The 22095-nt window shown below is 33.9% G+C and overlaps 3 protein-coding genes and 1 long non-coding RNA gene across 6 annotated transcripts; 2 read left to right on the top strand and 2 right to left on the bottom strand.

The window, feature by feature from the left end:
• The first annotated feature begins 2371 nt into the window (after positions 1-2371).
• LOC112695144 (uncharacterized) lies at positions 2372-3119 on the top strand. The gene is made up of 2 exons (XM_025747365.2): positions 2372-2652; positions 2734-3119. The coding sequence occupies exons 1-2, from the start codon at positions 2549-2551 to the stop codon at positions 2963-2965; spliced, it is 336 nt and encodes a 111-aa protein (XP_025603150.1). The 5' UTR covers positions 2372-2548; the 3' UTR covers positions 2966-3119.
• A 1002-nt stretch (positions 3120-4121) lies between these two features.
• On the top strand, positions 4122-5987 carry LOC112695143 (uncharacterized). Of its 2 annotated transcripts, XR_003150344.3 has the most exons (3): positions 4122-4252; positions 5157-5244; positions 5396-5987. It is a non-coding gene; the product is annotated as an uncharacterized lncRNA (long non-coding RNA). The 2 variants fall into 2 exon arrangements; XR_011862035.1 differs by lacking the exon at positions 4122-4252 and having other exon boundaries at positions 5107-5244.
• Positions 5988-7076: 1089 nt separating this feature from the next.
• LOC112695142 (peptidyl-prolyl cis-trans isomerase FKBP42) lies at positions 7077-10646 on the bottom strand. Of its 2 annotated transcripts, XM_025747363.3 has the most exons (8): positions 10465-10646; positions 10302-10349; positions 10055-10186; positions 9574-9663; positions 8965-9149; positions 8773-8895; positions 8486-8638; positions 7077-7831 (listed from the first exon to the last, which is right to left on the bottom strand). In XM_025747363.3, the coding sequence occupies exons 2-8, from the start codon at positions 10336-10338 to the stop codon at positions 7487-7489; spliced, it is 1065 nt and encodes a 354-aa protein (XP_025603148.1). In that variant the 5' UTR covers positions 10339-10349; positions 10465-10646; the 3' UTR covers positions 7077-7486. The 2 variants fall into 2 exon arrangements, with proteins under 2 accessions (XP_025603148.1, XP_025603146.1); XM_025747361.3 differs by lacking the exon at positions 10302-10349 and having other exon boundaries at positions 10055-10269; positions 10411-10613.
• A 4321-nt stretch (positions 10647-14967) lies between these two features.
• LOC140173393 (uncharacterized) lies at positions 14968-17878 on the bottom strand. Its single transcript, XM_072196492.1, has 4 exons — positions 16583-17878; positions 16043-16485; positions 15764-15817; positions 14968-15655 (listed from the first exon to the last, which is right to left on the bottom strand). Exons 1-4 carry the CDS (start codon positions 17178-17180, stop codon positions 15317-15319), a joined length of 1434 nt encoding a protein of 477 aa, XP_072052593.1. The 5' UTR covers positions 17181-17878; the 3' UTR covers positions 14968-15316.
• Between the last annotated feature and the right edge of the window lie 4217 nt (positions 17879-22095).

Here is a 22095-nt window from a genome sequence, read left to right as displayed (position 1 = left end):
ATTAAACTCTCTCTGGTGTATTCAAAATGTCTGATCTACAGGCACTATAATATGAAGTGGTGATCCAGATAGATTGGAACCCATATATGACGGTCTGCATAGAGATCTGCATAATACACCCAAACACAGACTATAAATACACCCGATAACAAATTAAATTTACACCCCTGCTGCAGATTTTAACCCAACACTACCTGAAAGCCACTTGTTGTCCACAAGACCAAAATTAATTAAACTCTCTCTGGTGTATTCAAAATGTCTGATCTACAGGCACTATAATATGAAGTGGTGATCCAGATAGATTGGAACCCATATATGACGGTCTGCATAGAGATCTGCATAATACACCCAAACACAGACTATAAATACACCCGATAACAAATTAAATTTACACCACTGCTGCAGATTTTAACCCAACACTACCTGAAAGCCACTTGTTGTCCACAAGACCAAAATTAATTAAACTCTCTCTGGTGTATTCAAAATATCTGATTTACAGGTACTATAATATGAAGTGGTGATCCAGATAGATTGGAACCCATATATGACGGTCTGCATAGAGATCTGCATAATACACCCAAACACAGACTATAAATACACCCGATAAAAAATTAAATTTACACCCTTGCTGCAGATTTTAACCCAACACTACCTGAAAGCCACTTGTTGTTCACAAGACCAAAATTAATTAAACTCTCTCTGGTGTATTCAAAATGTCTGATTTACAGGTACTATAATATGAAGTGGTGATCCAGATAGATTGGAACCCATATATGACGGTCTGCATAGACATCTGCATAATACACCCAAACACAGACTATAAATACACCCGATAACAAATTAAATTTACACCCCTGCTGCAGATTTTAACCCAACACTACCTGAAAGCCACTTGTTGTCCACAAGACCAAAATTAATTAAACTCTCTCTGGTGTATTCAAAATGTCTGATTTACAGGCACTATAATATGAAGTGGTGATCCAGATAGATTGGAACCCAAATATGACGGTCTGCATAGAGATCTGCATAATACACCCAAACACAGACTATAAATACACCCGATAACAAATTAAATTTACACCCCTGCTGCAGATTTTAACCCAACACTACATGAAAGCCACTTGTTGTCCACAAGACCAAAGTTTAGCAGGAAATCATTCCAATTCCTATCAAATGAGTCTTTGCTATGAGAGTTTCATTTTCCCTCTCTGCTACATGTAATCAATTGATTCTTAATCTCATTTTCCTTTCTATTTGTGCTCCGAACTCTTGTAGAAAAACCTGCAACCTTGGTATAGTTTCTGTAAAATTTTCGAGCATCTTCAAGGGTGGTAAAGGTCATTCCAACCTTCGGAACAAACTGGTCATCAACAACAGAGAGGTTGCAGAATACACTATGTCAAAAACTATAAATACACCATGTCAAAACGAAGCTGGAGTTACAGAGAGAAAAACTAACGTCAATGACGAAGAACAAACCAATGAGAAAGGAGAGGAAAAGAACGATCGAAAAACCAGGGGAAGACGCGCGAGAAGAAGAACGATGAAATTTGAAAAGAAAGAAAACAAAGAAGGAAACAAATCTTTTAAATTTGGTAGTTATACAAACGCGGGATCTTTGTATGGCGCGTGTAAGTGACGTAGGAGTTGCAGCGTGTTTTAGCGGATTAGGCGTTAATGAACTTGTAATAGTTACAAGCCCTAATCGCTTGTATACTAAGCTTTTCTCTATAAATAAATCACTGAGAGTTGCAATGAATGATATATAAATGCATTTTTTGAAACTTTAAATAAACTGTTCTAACTAAGTGTAAATTGACAAAGACTGAAAGACCAAATAATGGATAAGAATTCTTGAAAATATTGAATGTGTGAGTTTGTGATGTAATATTTAATATTGGAATTTATCTAATTTATTTGAACGAAAAAAGTATTTAATAAGATAATTCTTTATAGAGAAACTATGAATTTAAATTATTAATGTATTATAATATATTTATTAAAGAAAATTAAAATTTTCAGTAATAGTAATTTCACACTAAAATGCTATCTCAATAATTATGCACATTTGTAAACCAACTTATATTTATATCGGGGGACAGAGGGAGTATCATATTATTCAATCACAACATTAAAAGAGTTTGACTGTAATGAAGATGTTTGACTATGATTAAATCTAAACGCATCTCAAAGTTTCTTATGGCATTTAGCGGACAGAAAAAGAGAAAAACCACAGAAAGGAATATCTCTCCCCACGAGCTGAAAGATGCAATAAATGATTTCGTTGAAAAAGCATTCTAACTTACGTGGCATGATGTGATAGGTCAGGATTAAATTCATTAGGTATTATTATCATATTTCCTTCAGTGTCTCTTATTATAAAGTCTTATCCTCTTCCAAAAACACTGCACAAAGATTCCTTCTTTTTTTTTTCTTTTTTTTTTCTTTCTCTCCTTAAAATCCCACCCTGCATGTTGCCAAAACTCAAGACCCTGTTCATATAAAATACATAATACACTCTCTATCTCTCCATTCATAGTTCAATTCCATGGCTGAAGATAATTCATCAAACTCCAACAACCTTAGAATCACCATTGAAAGAAACCCTTCACAGTCACGCCTCTCTGAACTCAACATCAAGTGTTGGCCCAAGTATGTTATGTTATGTGCCTTCTTTTTTTTATAGGTATAGTATTTAATGTGAAATAATAATTATATAATTGATAATCTCAGATGGGGTTGTTCTCCTGGGAAGTACCAGTTGAAATTTGATGCAGAAGAGACATGCTATTTGCTGAAAGGGAAAGTGAAGGCATACCCAAAAGGTTCATCAGATTTTGTTGAGTTTGGTGCTGGTGACCTTGTTACAATTCCAAAGGGACTTAGTTGCACTTGGGATGTTTCTGTTGCAGTTGATAAGTACTACAAGTTTGAATCTGAATCTTCTTCTTCTTCTTCTTCATGATCATGATAATATTCAACACCATCATCATGATCTTGTTAATTAATTAATGTATTAGTAGTATATATTGTTACTATTATTCAAGTTATTAATATTAACACTGATTTAATTAGTAAATCAATATAAGTTTTTATTGAAATTAAATTTATGTTTGTTAGTTTTATGGCCCCTACTACTACTCTTTGTCTATTTATGAGTGTTTGGTTGTGGTGATGAGAACTGAATTTAGATGCCTGACATATGAGAGAGATGATAGTAAATGGTATTATTTGGTCAAAGACAAAAGAGGAGAAAACAAATCAGTCAATGCATGTCCTATTCAAACCAATCTCCTTTACGTGTTCATAAGACTTAAAATGCAACTTTTATTGTTCCTTTGACTGGTCAAATTCATTTTGGATATTTCTCTTTTATTTATTCATTCTCTCTTTTAATAATTCCTGATTTTTATGTCGGACCCTACCAATGTGGAATGGATCTGTATGATGGATATTTGGAGTTTTGGACTCATAGCATGTTTAATGCATGTTTAACGTGATAGCCTTTTTTATTTTTACAATTTTTAGAAATTATACTAAGTTTTTTTTACCAATAACTTTTTTATTTGACCTCTCAAAATAGGTGTCTTTATTTAGAAACTTATTACTACTAAAAATCTCAAATCAAATTACAGATTTACAGCCAGTGAGTCACATTCCTTTTCTTTAATTATGTATGATATTAAATTTAAATCTAAAACGTCTGACGAGATGATAAAGTGTCAGTCAATTTTTTTTTCTCACTTCGAGGATATAAGTGTAATTTTTTACTATACATTTTATAAATGAAACAAAAAAATGATAAAAAATATTTTAAAAAATTACATTTTATACTTTTAATTGCAATAGAAATTGAAAGAATTTATTTCTAATGTCAAACATGTTATTCACCAAATGTATGAAATATGAATATTTTATTGAGTTATCGTGTTTATATACTTGATATATTTTGTATATTTATTCGATACTCATTTGACATACGTATTTTTTGTGTCTAATTGTATTTTAATAAAAAATAAAAAATATATATGTTTGACTTTAATTTTATTCTATAATTTTGAAATGGTTTAGATATATTGTATTTATTAGGGTTAAGTATAATTTTGGTCACTAAGGTATAAGTCGAAAATTTTTTGTTCCCAACTTTTTCTTTGTATATAAAATCGTTCCTAGAATTTAACTTCATTTTAAAAATTGTCCTTAACTTAGGGATCAAAATCGTACAGAGGTGGCGACGAGAGTAGAGGCAGAGGTAGATTGTGAATAGCTTCTTCTTTTTCTTCCCTTTCCCTTTCTTCTTCTTCCTTCCCTCTTTGCAGGAGCAAAAACACTTTCTTTCTCTTATTTTTTTGTTTTTTTGTTTTATTTTAAAATATTTTTGTTATGGGTAATTTGGTTTAAAATTTTAATATTTAAGTAAAAAAGATAATTTTAAAACTTGGGTTTAAACTTTAGGGACAATTTTATATGCAAAATAAGGTTAGAAACGAAAAAAATTTTCAACCTATATCTTAAAGACTAAAATTATATTTAACCCTATTTATTATCTTTTAAAACTAAACATTATTTTTAAATAATTAAAAAATATCCAACACATAAAAAAATATTAATTTATATTTTAATATTAATAAAATATTATATAATTTTTAAAATATATTTTATATTTTATATACCTCATATCCATGTGTTATAAAAAATTCGAATTGAATTAAACTCCATATTGGTCTCTAAAATTGCTGAGTTATACTTATTTGTTCTTTAACTTTTTAATTACTATAATTTGATTTTTAAATTTACAAAACTGCACCAATATAATTACTTATATCCGTCAGTGGAGTTTAATGGCATTAGTAACATGACTCAAGTTGGACAACGGTATTAATGACGTGACTCAAACTATATATATTAAAAAAACAATGTAACTCAAGTTGGATAACGACGATGTTAGTGACGTGGCTCAAACTAGATATATTAAAGTAACTGAGGTGATTTATTTTAGTTTTGTAAATAAAAAATGCTATGCCTACGTAAAAAAAATAAATTACCAATTAAGTCATGATATATTTGTGTATAAACGTGTATTGTTTAAATTATTTTAATGTATATCCTATTTTAACATTTATTTTATATTAGTAGTTGATTATGATTATTTTTAGATTGTGTCACACTATCATAGTCAACACTCAACTCAAGACATTGAGTCAATGTCTATCGTTGCAAAACAGCATCAAGAGAAAGTGCAAGGTATGACAGATCCTTCTGAAATACGTCTATATTCAAATTATGTAAATGTGTAAAATAACTTGTAGATTTGTTCTTATCTTCTTAGACATATTGAAACTACATACTATATAATTAATCCAAACTGAAGAGCACCTCCTTGTGTCTTAACCAGATAAATATTTGATTTTGAAATGGCTATTAACATCGTTGGTGCGATCATGGGAGTTATGAGCTGCCTCTGTACACAGAACTGTCTTCAAGAATCACTTGGTCATCATATTAGACACATTAGAAGACTCAAAAGGAATTTGAACATACTCAAGTCATTGTTGAAGGAGCTAGATACCCAAAAAGTTGATATGTGGGCCAAGCTAAATCAAAAGGTGGCTTCAAAAAGGGATGAATTCAAAGAAAGTAAGTGGAATTGTGGCTGAAACAAGTTGATGAGATTGCAAATGAAGTAAATAAGATCATAAGGGAAGTTGAACAAGAAAATGGAAGCACAAATGTTTTCTCTCCATTTTATTATAGTTCAAGAATAAAGAGGGGAGAACTTATTGAGAAAAAAAATGGAGGTGAGAGAGCATCTAGAGAGCATTTCAACAAGCAAACAGAAGGGAAAAATCATATTGAATAAACTAAAATATGCATGCTTCCGGGGATAATATCTTTCTTGGCAATCCTCCATCATGTCCAGCTGTTACTTCCCTGTTATTGCAATACAACTCTTTCTCTCAAAATATACCTTATGACTTCTTTGATTTCATGCAAAGCCTATAAGTTCTTGATCTCTCTTACACTGGGATCAAATAATCTAAAAACTTTTACTCTTTACTCAAGTTATCACTAAAGAAAAACTCTAACAACTTTTCATTGTTGATGAACTCCTTTTTTTATTTATCACAAAAAAGAAGTATAAAATTTTTTAGTAGTCTACTCCCCTCGAATGAAGAATCTCTAAATTCATAAGAGATTTGCTTGTCTATCTTATGTATAATTTCATGTGATCTTTTTAGGGTGCTGGCGGGTTCGGTTTCTAACTTAGAGAATCTATGTGCCTTTTTATTGAGCAATTGCTGGAATTTGAAATTGATCCCTTCTGTGGCAAAACTCACTTAGTTGATGGTTCTCGACATTTCGGGTTGCCGAAACATGAAACAACTTCCACATCGGCTAGAACAGCTATGCAACCTGAGAAGGCTATATATTTCCAATACCATGATTAACATCTTGCTATCTGATTTTCTCTCAGCACTAACCCTTCTAGAGGAATTATTAGCATCTAATGCTCTCGGCTTTCAAAAATCATTGATACTGAGCGTTTCTGAAATCATATCCTCCTCGAGATTATCATCTCTTGAAGTGGATTTCTGGCACTGTGTTCTCTATAATCTGTATGCTTGCTTTGGTCACTGTGCTCAGCTAGAGAAGTTCAAGTTCATTGTTAGACTAGGAGAAATCCAAGAAGTTTCGGAGAAACCAAGTGTGGCATTCTTGGCATATCCATTGCCAAAGGAAATTTCAATCCCAGCAAATACTACCGAGTTGAGATTTATTGACTGCTTGCCTTTTGCATGTAGACAAGCTCAAGATGAATTAGTAGGCATTGACCAACAACTATTGTCACCGCATGCTTTGGAAAAGTGATTAGTCTAATCACCTTTAAATTAAGGTAGTAAAATTCATGCATAATAAAAATTATAAATTTAAAAGTGCTTAGTCCTTTTTTATTATTTTACAAATCTTCTCACTTATAAGATCTTTTTTGAAATACATTATAGTAGCAAGAGACTACAACTGCAAACTTGGTATATGCTGGTGAATAAAAAAAAGTTTTCTTAAACATGACCATGAATCCATAACCATCATCATATTATAGAGTATTGAATGAATAACATGTTGGCACAATCTATGATGATAGCTATATTCCACTCTGGGATTAACGACACAAGCCTATAAATCCAAAGGGGCACACGCAACACAAGTATCTGATTTCAGTCACACTAGTGAATTTCATTTTCCCTTACTATTCCCAATATTAAATAAACCAACAAAACAAAAAAGTAACATTAACACATGTTGGTAGTGTTGTAAAACATGACTCCTCTATAGAGAAGAGTGAAAGCACCACAATTTTTTTACACATGATACTATCACCAACAGAGAACAACCACCAGAGATAAAAAAAGAGACTAGTCCCTCAAAGGCATAATGCGTGGCCCTTACTTAGAAATGGTTAAGTCATCAAAACATCTCAATTCAATTAGTCAGATTTGGGGCTTTTACGCTTGAAGAGATTAACAAGGCCATAAAATAGTGAAAGCAACCACTGCCAAATGAGAATCAGCAAGTTACCACTTCGCATATTACTAGATCTTGGTTCTGGTCTTGGTCCAAAGATTCCTTTGTATAGTTCTTTCTGCTTTTGATAAACAACTTTGTCGTGTTCAGCAAGCAACCTTAATTCTCTTGCAATGGCTTTGTCTTCAGGAGCATACTTGCGTGCCTTTTGAAAATCTTCCTTGGCAGCATCTGTTTGCCCAAGTGCTGCCCTAGACTTGCCTCTCCTAAATAGAGCTTTGACATTGTTTTCATCCTCAGTCAGTACCTTCAAGTTCCATCATCCAGTCAAACATCAAGGGAGCAATGAATCTCATGTACCTATTATTGTAAAATTTTAAACTAATTTCTGTTTTAATTAAAAAAACCAAGGTTTTTCATAACTTAATTTGCTTTTTGGAGAAAATAAAACATCATTTGGCAGAACATATGAACCAGAAGTAAAACAACTCTCTACTTGGAGAGGAAGAGACAGAATTATTGAAAACTATGTAGGTTTACTTAAATAACAAAATATGACAAAACAAGCTAGTGGCGATGAAATCCACAAGTTCTGTATATGAATGACTGAACCGTGTGATTATGCAATAATGGAAACTGAGTTTGAAGTTTCCCTCCGCTAAGATTAAACAAACCCTTATGATATGATACTGTAACTCTCGTGTCAGAGAGAACACAACTGGTTCCATTTTTCGCTATGACATTATAGACAGCAATATTTTCAGAATCATTCTACTTCCGTAGTTATATTCCATTAACAACCAAAAACTAAGTTAAAGGAACTTGAGAAGTTGTAATTATCAATTTTTATATCCAGAGTTATAATAGTGATTATCAGAATATCACAATACAAAATAAGGTTAAACAAATCTCACAAAGAAAAATCAAGCTCTGCTGAATTGATTGGGTAAAATCTACTTACAATTGTACATTGTCCTATAGCTTCTTCATAACGGTTCAGCTTAATCAGACAAGCTGCCATGTTAAGATGGCATGGGTTCTTTACAGCCAAAGCCATATCCCTATATTTCCCAAACAGCTGAAACATGAAGTCATCTCCCATATATGCTATGGCCTAAGAAGAACCAAGATAGTAAAACTTTGTGAAACCCAAAACCGAAATGAAGAGAAAAATAAAGTTTTAGTGAGCTAAAAGCAATAAATACTAGTTAGCAATGTAGAAGAGCATTAGCAACATGAGTGTGTAACCATTTCATACTGTTGCATAGCCTCCTCTAGTTTTTCTTGCTGAAACAAAACATTTCCATCCATCTTTCTACGATCTGCTGCACCAATCCTTTCCTCCACAGTCATATCGCTGCGAGCTTTTCCCTATGGAATCAGATTCTATAAGTATCTTACCAAATCCATTGCCATATAAAGTAAGTAATAGCAACTTACTTCTTTTGTTTCATCAAAGCCAATAAGCTCGACTTCATAAACTAAATCTGCCCTGGGAGGAACATTGGGGAAAGAAAAACTTCCTTCCTCGCCATATCCTAATTCCCAACCCACACGTAGCAATGCACGCTCACCATCTTTCATGTTTGCCACACCAATGGCCAAGCCAGTCATTTCTTTCTTTTCTGTTGCAGAACAAATACATCGGAATCCGATAACAAGTCCAATAGAACGATGGCCACAACATTTTTACTTTCTTGACTTTGTTTTGCATTCATGTTTACTAAGATATTGGACAACTTGTGCTTGGATATCAAAGTTCTAGAAAGATAACGATGCATAAACAAGGAATTAATGATACGGGAGTGGGAGGCTTAAATATGAGACAAAATTTGTCATTTTTATAATTTATTCAATCATTTGATAAAATTCATGAATAGGTGTCTAAGCCTAATACAACTATAGAAAAGAACATCACCAGACAATACTTGGACACAACATTCAATCAGAAAATTCAAAGATGTTTTAGAATAATTATGACAGGAATCCATAGATTGTACCAACCAAAAGACAAAATAAATCAAATACTTCAAACATCCATCTAGGTACCTTTTCCTAATACCATCTCAATTGGTCGCTGTTCTTGCCACGTGTCTTCAAACTTGTGCTGGGTGCTTTCAGACCAACCCCTGTAATGAACTACAACAGTATTTTCTTTAAAATCGTCATTTTGACCTTACAAGAATAGCAAAAGGATATGCAAGAAAAATGCTCATAAGGCTCAAAGCATTCCCGTGTTCTATTAACTTAAATCACATGTGAAGATCAGATATTGCATAATCTCAACACATGCTCTATTTCAAGCTCCTATCTTAGCCCGTGGCCACGTTAATTTTTTATGATAGCTTGAACTTGAACTTGAAATCAAAGGCAAAGTAGCACAAGTATAAGTTCAGATAATTTTACACATTCACAATTACATATCAACATTCTACAACTGTAAGCGCACTCTAATTATAAGGTAACGTGTATAGAACACAGGAATTCAATCCTAATTGCAATGTAACCATGATTAGGACATTATACTTACTAAAGCAAGTTGAATATTTGGAAGGTTTCTGGCCATGGCCTTCCTTAATTACTTGCTTAGTGACCTTCTCGTGAAGGACTTCAACTTCAGAATCAATTTTCGGCGGGACGCTATATTCTGCTGGAAGTTCCCCTTTAACAAAAGCAGAGCTTTCAGCAATCACACCATTTTCATCTTCTTGATTTGCAAATGCATCCATTAAATTATTTTTTTCCCTAAAACAAAAACAGAGCAAAAACAGAATTACCGAGTGATTGAGGTTGAGCTGCTTGAACTTCTTCCATGCTGCGAAATCCTTTGTTGCATAAAAAAATTGGAGAAATGGAAAGGAAACAGATCAGACTGTGAAAATTTACCAAACAACAGAAGAGAGAAAATTTCAGGAACTGGAAAGGATTTGATCCACCTACGTTGATTGGATCGGGTTTCGTTGATGATTTAGTGGGAGTAGCACGAGTAGTAGATACTTGCGAAGTTACCAAGAAGGGTACACTGCCAGAGACGAAGGAGATTCTAAACTTCAATTTTTTTTACACTTATGTTTGCTTCAAAGGAAGATAAGAGGAAAGAAAAAAAATGGTAAAAAAATAAATGAAAAATGTTTTTTTTTTTGAATGTTAAAGAAAATAGAAAGAAAAAAAATTTGTGACTTCCACCAAAAATTTTTTTTATCTATAACAAGCAAAAAAATAAAGAAAGAAAGATTATTTTTGTGTATTTATAATATTACTTATAGTTATATTATTATTAATAATTATCAATAAAAATTTAATTTTAATAGTTTTAATATATTATTATAATAAAAATTTATATTTAAATATTATATGTGTAATAAATGAATAATTTAAATTAAATATATAAAATTATAATATTTTAAATATTTATAAAATGCATAAAATATAAATAAAAAAAATATTTATACTTTATTTTATTATAAGAGTATTAATATAATTTTATACCATAATTATTTTTTTTTTTCACGTTTCTTTTCATTCAAACAAAAATTTTTTTTTTTATTTTTTTTCATCCATTTTCTCTTCTTTAAAACAACACATAAATAACTTTACTTTTCTTTCTATTTTCTTTTCTGTTATTTTCTTTCTTTTCATTTTCTTTTCTCTATCCAAACGAAGTCTTAGGGTTTTGCTATTCTATACCAAGAGCATAGGTTAAGCATACCATAAAAGGAAATGCTTTAATGTTATATAGTGCTTCTATGCATTAAAACGTAAATTTGAGAAGGTTTTAAAGAGGTTTAACATGAATAATTTTAAACCTATTAGTACTCCACTTTCTAGTCATTTTAAGCTGAGTTCGCGGTAATGTCCTACAAGTGAGAAAAAAAGTAGAAATGAAGAAGATTCCGTATGCATCTGCAGTTGACAGTTTGATGTATGCTATGGTTTGCATCAGGCCAGATATTACTCATGCTGTTGGAGTTGTTAGTCGATTTTTCTCTAATCCTAAGAAGGAATACTGGCAAGCAGTAAAGTGGATTCTCAGATACCTTAATGGCACTTCCAGAGTTTATTTATGCTTTGGAAGTGGCTAACATGTATTGGATAGTTACACATGCAGATATGGCTAAAGATCTTGATTCAAGAAAGTCTACTTCTGGTTATATGATGACTTTTGCAGGGGGAGCTGTGTCGTGGCAATCTCGATTTCAGAAATGTGTTGCTTTGTCTACTACAGAGGCAGAATACATTCTTGTTGTTAAAACTTCTAAGAAACTTTTATGGATGAAGAAATTTCTACAAGAGTTAGGCATCAATCAAGAGCAGTTTGTGTTATTTCGAGACAATCAGTGTGCTATCCATCTCAGCAAGAATCCGACGTTTCATTTCAGATCGAAGCACATAAAGGTGAGGTATTATTGGATACATCAAGCGCTTGAAATGAAGTCAGATGCACTTGAGAAGATTCACACTGATGACAATAGTTCAGATATGATGACTAAGAATTTACCTGTAGTAAAGTTTGATTCCTGTAAAGAGAAGGCGAGTTTGGTGAAGCATTTGTTTGTGAGTTCCCAATCTCAAGTAGATCCCACACAACTGTAAAAACAAAAACAAAAAATAAATAAAAGAAAGAGTGACTTAAAGCCAGAAAAAGGGTGAGAAGAGAGACTCTCATTTGAAATAAAAAGAAAAAGAAAGAAAGCAGGGATTCGGTACCGACGAGAAGAAGAAAATTGAGGAAAAAAAGCATGCCTTTTTGATTTGATTAAACTGGTAAACTCGCTCCATTTCTTATGAAATTTTAGTATGTTATTTCTGGTGTAGACATGAACATTAAAATATAACTTGTTAATGTTATTGCTCTCTTTTTTGGCTGATTTGAGATACCCACTTTTGTGGAGGATTTATGTTGATTCTATCCGTTTTAATGATATATTTTGTTGATTGTTGAGATGTCATAATGTCACTAAGAAGATTGATTGTGTACCCATTATTTTGATAGTATAAGATTTTTTTGGATTAGGTCCCGTAAATTTTTTGTCACTCTTTTAGAAATTTTTCCACATTAAAATTCTAATATCTGATTATTTAATTTCTGATATTATATTTACTGCTTAGAGTATCTTTGATATTGCCTATTTAACCGCATAAATTATTAAAAAATTATCTTTAGTACTTTTACTATTAGACAGATTCTTATTTAAATCATTGTTGAGTTTCCACCACAACTTTGATTCCAATTTGTAAAAATAGATATCACAGCTACACATTTTCACACCATAAGCTATTGGGTAGCGTTTGTTTCCGAAGACAGAACACAGAGACATGGACAATGAATGTTTAGAACGTGTTTGGAGGTAAAGACATGGACACGAAACACATTGTCTCCAGGACACTATTTTTTATTTTTGTGTCCACTCTTCTACGAAGGACTATGATGGACACGGGATTTGAAGAGGTAGACACGGACTTTTTATCAAAACTTTTTCCCTTTCTATCCATATATATTTTTTATTATTCTACTATTATTTTTTGTTATTTTTTCTAATTTTAGCTTCTTTTTTACATTGTAGTTCTTCTTTCTCTACGTTCTTTTTTTCAGATATTCTCTTTTTTTTTAGAATTTCTTACTTGACTGGATAATTAATTTATTCCTTTTTATCGTTCATTCTCTTCTCTATAACATGTTATATTAATGGAGACTTAATTCACTTTTTTACTTTATGTTACTTTATTTATTCTTAATTTTGTTATTTTAATATCATTTTTATCTTATTGGTTCATAGACCAATTCTTCTTGTAATTTTTTGTACTCCTACATAATCTTATTTTTTATTAAATTAATTTATACCTGATGTAAAAAATTTGGAATGACATGACTATTTTAGTCATTTCACATAATATCTGAATTTTATCTATGTCTATCCAAACATAATACAGGACATTACATTAGTGTCTTGTCCATCGTATCCAAACACAATACACGAAAAATAATTTTTAATGTCTCCGTCCTATTGTCTCCGTCTTAGTATCATGTCCTGTCTTGTCTCCAAAATCAAACGCAGCCTTGTAGATTTGTAGTAAGTCCTTTTGTTTAACTATTCATACCTTACATTCTAAAATCTATTTATACTTCCAATCACTTTCATCTACACAAATATCATAAACCTGTAAAATAAAATCAACAATAATTATTCTACATTGCTTTTGTTTATATATATGTTGTGTAGAAAATGTTTTAAACCATAACTAATATATATATCTAACCAAATTCAGAATATAATTTAGATTAAAACAAATATTAAAACATATTCAAAATAAGAATTACTTGATCATAAATTCAAACTTTCAATTAAGTTTGCATGCTTCAAAAACTACTTTATTTCTATTTTTTTAAATATTTCAAATTATCATTCAACTAAAATGAACATACATGTATAGAGCTCTTAAAATTAATCAATTAATTTTTTTTAGAGTAAAGGACATTTTCGTCCCTGACCTTTGTTTTGGCGGACATTTTCGTCCCGGAGAATTAGGAAATACTTAAATGTCCCTGACCCCGTTAAAAAGTAGACGTTTTCACCCCTCCGTTTGAATGTCTCCGTTTAAGGTTGACGGAAAACGGTGACGTGGCTCCGTGGCGCTGACCTGGCCTTAACGGACTGCCACGTCGGCTGGGCTTTTTAAAAGAGGACAACGCGGTCCCCGGACTAAGAAACGCTGTCGTTTCTCAGTCATCCCCAACCTATGAAATCCTGGAGCCCTAATGCTTCGAATGCATTCTGAGGGTGATGTGGGAGAAGGAAGAAAGGGAGGAGTCCGAGCATGGCATCTGAAGGTGTGTCCTCAAGCTCGAGAAGAGGCCCAGTTCCGACCGCCAAAGATGGAAATGAGTGCGTGTCACCAAAGTGCTTCTATGGAGAGAACGCAATCTTGTTCATGTCGAGGACGACCAGAAATCCGAAGAGATTGTTTCTGGGATGTCCCTTTTATAAGGTATGCAACGAAAATATGTGTAACTCCGTTTATGGTAGGGTTTATCCTTAATTCCTGATTTCTGAACTTTGAGGGTTGATTTTGTGTAGGTTAGACAACCATGGTGCAAGTATTTTCTGTGGCTGGACGAGCACATAGCTGGTCTTGGTGTTGGTGTTACAAGACACTTAGGGCATGAGCAAATTCTGCATGGTGATGAGCATTACTGGAACAAAGACATGGAAAAGAGGATAAGATTGCTGGAGAAGAGGATAGAAGGGTTAGAGGTTAAGAAAAATCCAATTGGGTGGAGCATATGTGTGATGTTTGTATTGCTGATATTTGCATTATTTAGTTATAAGAAATGATGTAAGACCGGCCAAATGGTGAAAATGAAATGTATTAATCATTTGTGTATCTGACATATATTTGGGTCATTTTTGTGATTATGTATGTATGAAAAGAAAGTTGGGAAAGTAGTAGGAAATCAAACTTTCAACCATTAACATGTACATAAAGTTGGCAAAGTTACAAGAGATCAAACTTTCATCCATGTACATAAAGCTGGCAAAGTTACAAACAAGATCAAACTTTCAACCATTAACATCAAAATAGAAGGAAAGTAGTATGACTTTCAACCATTAAAATCAAAATAAAAGGAAAGTAGTATGTCTTTCTACCGTTAACATCTTGTAACCTCACAAGTATTGTTTGAACCAAAATAAAGACCCAAACCAAAAAAAGGAAACAGTATCTAGAATTTCCGGTTATCATTTACATTGGGTCATACATAAACCAAAAAAAGCATAATATCGTCAGCCGTCAATCATGTTGATTCCTTAGAAATTTGTTCAGTTGGTGTTATTGTTTTGGGGTCTTCCTCAGCTGGTGCTACTTGCGGTGTGCTAGACTGTCCTTGAGTCAGTGGTGCCGGTGGCCTGAAGATCTTCTGCTTAGGTCTGAATTTTGAATGTTTAAGGCGAGAAGTGTTGTTAACCATCGATGGAACCTTGCCTGGAACTTTACTTGGAGGGGTTGTTGTTGGGGCGGGTGGCCTGAATGGAGTGACTCTTGCTCCCGGAGTTGGTATCACAAGTGTGGATCTAGTAAATCTGGATGGAGCTGGTGCAACATTTGCAGGGTTTGGTGTAGCTGCACTCGTAACCTGCACGTAATAGCATACCAAAAGATGGGGTAAAAATAAAACACATCAACTGGTTTCAAACAAGTCATATATGTAATTGATCAGAAAGACAAGAAACTAAATAGTTACAGCAGTTGGTTGTTGCAGGGGTGTGGTATTGCTTGGTTGGCTACTTGAAGAATCCTGGAGAGTTAATGAACATGATCAATAAGCATGATAATAAAACAGATGAGTCCCCTAGAATTTCTATACTAAGACATATTGATCCCTGAGGAATTCCATACTAATATGCATTAAACCCTATCCTATTAGATAGTAAGACAGATCAGTCCCTGATAAAGTTATTTCTAACTCAGCAATTCCAGAAGAGTGTGTTATTCAAACCACAAATAGGGAATGCAAACTTACCCCTGCAGTTGGAGCTGACTGTGACAAAGGAAGCACAACCAGTTGTTGAGAGCTGCCTCCTTCTTTCTTCTTAGGCTTCTTTGTTTTCGGCTTCCAATTGGGGTTTGATGGAGCTCCTTTGCAGGTTTTGTAGTTGTGGCCCTTTTCACCACACTTACTGCAAGCCACGGAGAATGACTTCTTCAATTTTCCCCCTTGCATCAATGGCTCAGCAGGATCTTTCTGTCTGTTGTGAACTTTTGGCCGGCCAATAGGCCTCTTGATGATGGGAGGTTCTGGTGCTGAGTATTCAGTTCGGGGCCAGAAATCTGCACTGGGGACTGGTTTGATGCAATGTGAGTAAGTCCGTTTTATGGATTCCATACACAACCAGGGGTGCACGTAATCTTCAGCCCTGTCACGCCTTTTCATTATAGCAGCAAGGGCATGTGTGCATGGCATTCCTACCCAAAAAAATGTATTCAGGCTTAACTCAGAGTATAGAATAGGTAAGTTACATGTGAAGAAACAGTTAACAACTATAGGTGAACAAACAATTACCAGTAAGTTGCCATCGATTGCAGGAGCATGTGTACTTAATCAGGTCCACATCAACCTTGACTCCTTTGCGGCTCACCTCAAACCTTTTTCTTTCATTATCTCCAACCCACTCTGCCACCCACTTTGTGCTAAGAGTCAGTAATTTTTCCAACCGTTTTTGCTGCACTGGTGCTAGTTTACCAGGGTGATTTTCCAAAACTCGCTTGTGGTTTACCATCCTCCTCATCAGGTAACACCTGATCTCTTCACACATAGTGAGGATTGGCTTGCAGCGATAGTTAACTATTTTGGTATTGAACACCTCACACATGTTGTTGGTGAGGTTATCAACTTTCGGGCCATGTGAAAAATAAGCCTTGACCCATGTCTCTGGCTCAAACTTGGAGAGGTATTCCCAAGCCCCCTGATTCACTGCCTTCAGCCGTTCCATACAGTCTTTGAACTCTGCAACTGTTGTGCATCTGGCACACTCCCAGACAACCTCTCTTATGTATAGATCTTTGAATCTATTAACGAAGTTCTTCCACATGTGCATCACGCAGTTCCTGTGCCTGGCTTTTGGCATGACTTCCTTTAAGGCAGGGAGTAAACCCTGCATTGAACATGAGCAGCCATCATTTAGAACTCAGCAAATATATAGTAAGTGTGCAACAATGAACCAAGCAAACATCAAACCTTTTGTTGATCTGAAATGAAGTTCCAGCCATGATTTATGTTGTCTCCTATGTCTGCCTGAAGGTTAGTGAGGAACCATTTCCAGGCATCCTTCGTCTCAGCCCTGACGACCCCATATGCAACCACATAAAATTGGTTGTTCGCGTCTTGGGCAACTGCTGATAAAAGCCACCCCATGTAGTATGTCTTGAGAAAGCATCCATCCAGGTGCAGCAAAGGCCTACACCCTTCCTTGAACCCTCGCTTACAGGCATCTAAGCATATGTATATCTTGTCGAAAACAGGGGGAGCTTCAGGAAGTGTCATAAGTTCCAGCCTTGCAGTAGATCCTGGATTAGAACTTAAAATCTGCTCACAATAATCCCTTGTCCTCTTGTATTGTTCCTTCTCGTTTCCCATAATCTTATCCCTGGCCTCAACCACTGCTCTATACACCATTTTAGGATGGGGAGCAAGAGAAAATTCCTCCCTTAGGAACTCAGTTGCCTCCCTAGTAGTCATGTGTGGTTGGGTAGCCATCCTCTTCACAATTTTCCTGCTGATCCAATGCTGGTCTGCTGCGTTACTCCCTAAATCCCTTGCACAACTATGCTCTGGCTGGTAGGTCTTAATTTGGTAACATTGCAGAATTTTGTTGTAAGAAAGATGAACCAAGAAATTGCATTCTTCATCCTTGCAGCCCACTCTCACTCTCTCCCTATCATTTTTGATCCACTTAACCTCCCTACCTTCAGCAATGAATGAGTCCTTCACCACATCTTTAAACCGTTCAACACTTGCAAACCTCATCCCTAACTCAAATCTGCCCTGACCATGAGCATAGTCATCGTCAAACTCTGGAAACTTGTGGCCTTCACCTTCATCATCTGATCCTATAGGTGTGTGCAACTCCTCCGACTCATACTCAAACATGATTTCCTCAGGCTCTGTGGGGACTTCACTTACATAGTATCTCCATGCATTATCCAGTCCTGGCCTACACCCACCACCTCCTCCATCACTAGGCCCAGCAGCAGACCCTAAACCAGCTTCACCAGCCGTCCCCTTTTTCCCCTGACCGCTATCTTCTCCAGTTGGATGCTCCCTTTTACCATCTTGCACCTTCTTTGTGAATTTCTTTTTCGGGGTTATCACCTTCTTTCTTGGCTCCCTTACTCTTTTCCTCTTGCCACGAACAGCCTCTTTACTACTCTCAGAATCACTTCCATCACTCTCCAACCCAGCTGGTGGAGATTTATATAATACATCTTCGGTGCTCTCATACCCATCATCCGATGAAGAGGATGTCTTCAATTCCTTTAATATTTCATCCACATCCACTTCATCGTCACCATCCTTGCCAGCATCAAATACTTCCTCCGGAGCATCAATGGGGTGGTCAAAGTAAATGTGGAACTCAAGACTCTGTTGGTGCTTCACTAAGTTCTCCCGCATTGCATTGATCCCTGCGTCCCCGGTTAACTCGTTCAGCCCAGACTCAAGCAACGCACTTGTTCGATCATACCAGTATACTGCTTTGTAGGACTGGTATCCCAAACCCTTAAATAAAGTTACAAGGTCCCCGAAGTTCACAAAATCTAAGTTCATCTCCGGGAACCTCTCTTCTTTACCATTCGCATAAACAAGAACACCATCACTACCTCTCACGAAGCTACCACCGTGGTGAAAAACTGGCACCACAAAAACATCCACCATCTGAAAATTACCAACCAACAACTATGTGTGAGTACTACATTACATTGAAAATTTATTACAAAATCCCCCTTTGCCCTAACACAGTACCTCCTACGACTACTACTAGACACCATGCTCTAAAAACCATTTTTTGCCCTCATTACACCTCTGTTACATACATTGTCAACATGCACGCATCATCACTTCACCCTTACTACAAACTACAGAAATTTCAGGAGTAAGGAGGGCGATCTTACCTTGAAAGGAAGGCAGCGGTGCTAACCTCCACGGTAACCTTCTTTCTTGCCTCCGACCGCTCACTCACCGAACGCCGATTGCTCTTCCACGTAGTGCAATTTTTGGAGGGAGAAACAGGGGAGGGGTTTTGATCATCTTCGTGTTATGTGTATTGCGTGGGTGAGTTGTGCTTAGTTTCGAAAGGTTGGGGAGAAACGGCTGCGTTTTGGGCTCTGGGGACATATTTGTCCTCTTTTACAAAGCCCAGCCTACGTGGCAACCCGTTAAGGCCAGGTCAGCGCCACGGAGCCACGTCACCGTTTTCCGTCAACCTTTAACGGAGACACTCAAACGGAGGGGTGAAAACGTCTACTTTTTAACGGGGTCAGGGACATTTAAGTATTTCCTAATCTTCGGGAACGAAAATGTCCTCCAAAACAAAGGTCAGGGACGAAATTGTCCTTTACTCTTTTTTTTACTATTCCAATATTTTAGAAGTGTTTAACCTTTTTTTATAAAGGTTTTTAACTTGTTTTATTACCTCAATCTTCCATCCAAAATATGGGAAATAGGAATATAACAAATTGCAAAAGAATCAAATTATAGTGAAAATTAATTATTATAAAAAAATTTCATTATCTTTCACAGCAAAAGATCTATTTTTTATACAATAATAGAATGTGTAAATCTTAATTATTTATCTTTCTATTATTTATATGCTCACACACACCAAGTGTAATGTCAAAAATAAAAATTATTTGCCTTCTTGAATATTATCCTCTTAATCATTAAATTAAAAAAAATAATATTTTCTTTAAGTTTCAAAGTATGCTATTACTTTTTACTAAAAAACATATATTAAGATCTGTCCTTGTCATATCAACTTTAACTTAAAAATATTAATAAGAAAAATCAATTTCTTAACTCTAAGATTAGCCACTCACGTTATTATTCAAGGTTTCTTTGTCCTTAACACAATTTAGTAAAAAGATTTTCTAGAGTTACTTTTTATGTTTTCTTTCAAGAATTATATTTAAATTTATAGAAAATATGGACTAAGATTTACAATCTAAATTTAAAATTTATATAGAAAAATAATAACTCTAAACTAAGAGATATATCTTAAAAGTACAACCATGTCCTTTAAGCTTTCTGTATTTTCTCAAGAGTACTTTGGAGAGCTTTGATCTGATTCATTTTCATTTATATCTATTAATTACAGGAGGAACCCTGCATCATGATTCCAGTCAAAAAATAATAATACCTTAGATAGCGTTTGGTGGAGAGACAGAGATGGAAAGACTGAGACTCAAAGATATAGATTAAGAGATAAAGATTGAAATAAATTTCAGTATTCTATTTAGTGTAAAGTGGGAGACAAAAATTGAAATAAGAATGAAATTCTAATTTAATTTGTACAAAGGATAAAATTAGAATTAATTAATTAAAATGAAAGTATTTTAAGTATAAAATATTATTAAAGTTTTAGTCTCAATCTCTAAAAATTTTAGTCCCTTGTATTTCTATTTTTTGAAGGTACTAAAATACTAAAATTTTGGAAACAGAAATAAAAATTTTAGTACCAATCTTTGAACTAACAAATATGATACTGATCTCCTAATCTCTATCTTATTACCTCAAAACAAACGCTACCTTAGAGAAAGAGATGATTGGAACAAATAATACCATTCAAAATATAAACAAATGAGAGTCAAGACATAAACACAATTGAACAAAACAAAAAAAGTACAATATTTACAAATTCAAAATTATGAACATTACATCTTCATAACTTGGCAAGAAATAATCCTTAGGCAAGTCAACTTGAGAAATAGACTAAAAAAACAATATTTATAAGAAGAGACGGACATGTTTATCGCTTAAAACAATCGTCATCAATATTACATAAATATATGTTGAAATTCAAAGTGAGGCAACATATAAGTGGCAATCGTGCTAATGGCAACTAAACCATTAACCATATATGATTCCCAAGTTAAAATTGGAAGCATGTGCAGTTTGAAGCACACACTTATTCATGATGATGAATTGAATATTCTATGTATTAAAATATCATTCATTTACTTTTCCTCTTCTGCTTTCAGCTTTAATATATGATTTGTACTTAAATATCTTTAATATAAAGTGTGTGTTCAAAGATCTTAAAAGCATACAATGACCCGGATGATTTATTTATCACTATACAATCTCCCAAAAAAATCATTTGTATATATTAAAAGAATTCATCCAGTAAATAACAAGTTTTAGTAAACAAATTTTAGTCCATAAATCTATTCTTTGACTCATGATATGATCATCTATTTATAAAATCATAAAAATTGAATACACATAAAACTTTAAATTAGCGGGAGAGGAACAATACAAAAAACAAGAGAGAGCAATTGAAAACTTTAAGTAATAGCACAAAATTAGGATGAATACATTTTTTATTATCACTGTCTTCTTCTCTGTACTTTTAAACCGCAATCTAACAACTACATTCAAGTTCATCATATCAAGAGCACACAAAAAAGATGCGATTAAACTCCAGTACACAGGCTAATGGAATTGCTGTAAAATTCAAATTCGTGATTTCTTCTCTAATATAATGATAATAATCGATTAGTTAATTAAAAAATGTTTGTTTTACACGTAGTGACTTGCTTTTCAATTAGTTAACTAAAAAAATATTTGTTTTATAAAATAGGGAAAAGAAAATCCATATAATTTTCAAGTTGTTACAGTCATAGAAAATAATTAAGGGCATGATTCGATGATTTAAAAACTACCAAAAAATCATAGCATAGAACTGATAGAGTTAATAAAAATTGCAATGCAAAATAAGAGAAACATGTTATTCATCCTCTAAAATATCATTCTTTAAACCGCCTTTAAATCTAATAATTTAATTATAATAATTTTTTAAT

Source organism: Arachis hypogaea, chromosome 6, assembly GCF_003086295.3.
Source record: "Arachis hypogaea cultivar Tifrunner chromosome 6, arahy.Tifrunner.gnm2.J5K5, whole genome shotgun sequence".
Lineage (NCBI taxonomy): Eukaryota > Viridiplantae > Streptophyta > Magnoliopsida > Fabales > Fabaceae > Arachis > Arachis hypogaea.
Note: the sequence above shows the minus strand (reverse complement) of the source record. Positions and strands in the feature narration are given on the sequence as shown.

Excerpts from the sequence above, each read along its gene's own strand:
- LOC112695144 (XM_025747365.2), top strand. The coding sequence starts at position 2,549 with ATGGCTGAAGATAATTCATCAAACTCCAACAACCTTAGAATCACCATT. Across the intron at positions 2,653-2,733 it reads AACATCAAGTGTTGGCCCAA|ATGGGGTTGTTCTCCTGGGA; the intron begins GTATGTTATGTT and ends TGATAATCTCAG.
- LOC112695142 (XM_025747361.3), bottom strand. The coding sequence starts at position 10,253 with ATGGATGCATTTGCAAATCAAGAAGATGAAAATGGTGTGATTGCTGAA. Across the intron at positions 9,664-10,054 it reads CAAATATTCAACTTGCTTTA|TTCATTACAGGGGTTGGTCT; the intron begins GTAAGTATAATG and ends ATACTGTTGTAG. Across the intron at positions 9,150-9,573 it reads TGAGATGGTATTAGGAAAAG|AAAAGAAAGAAATGACTGGC; the intron begins GTACCTAGATGG and ends GTTCTGCAACAG.
- LOC140173393 (XM_072196492.1), bottom strand. The coding sequence starts at position 17,180 with ATGCAGGGTTTACTCCCTGCCTTAAAGGAAGTCATGCCAAAAGCCAGG. Across the intron at positions 16,486-16,582 it reads CAATCGATGGCAACTTACTG|GAATGCCATGCACACATGCC; the intron begins GTAATTGTTTGT and ends TTTTTTGGGTAG. Across the intron at positions 15,656-15,763 it reads CCCTGCAACAACCAACTGCT|GTTACGAGTGCAGCTACACC; the intron begins GTAACTATTTAG and ends TATTACGTGCAG.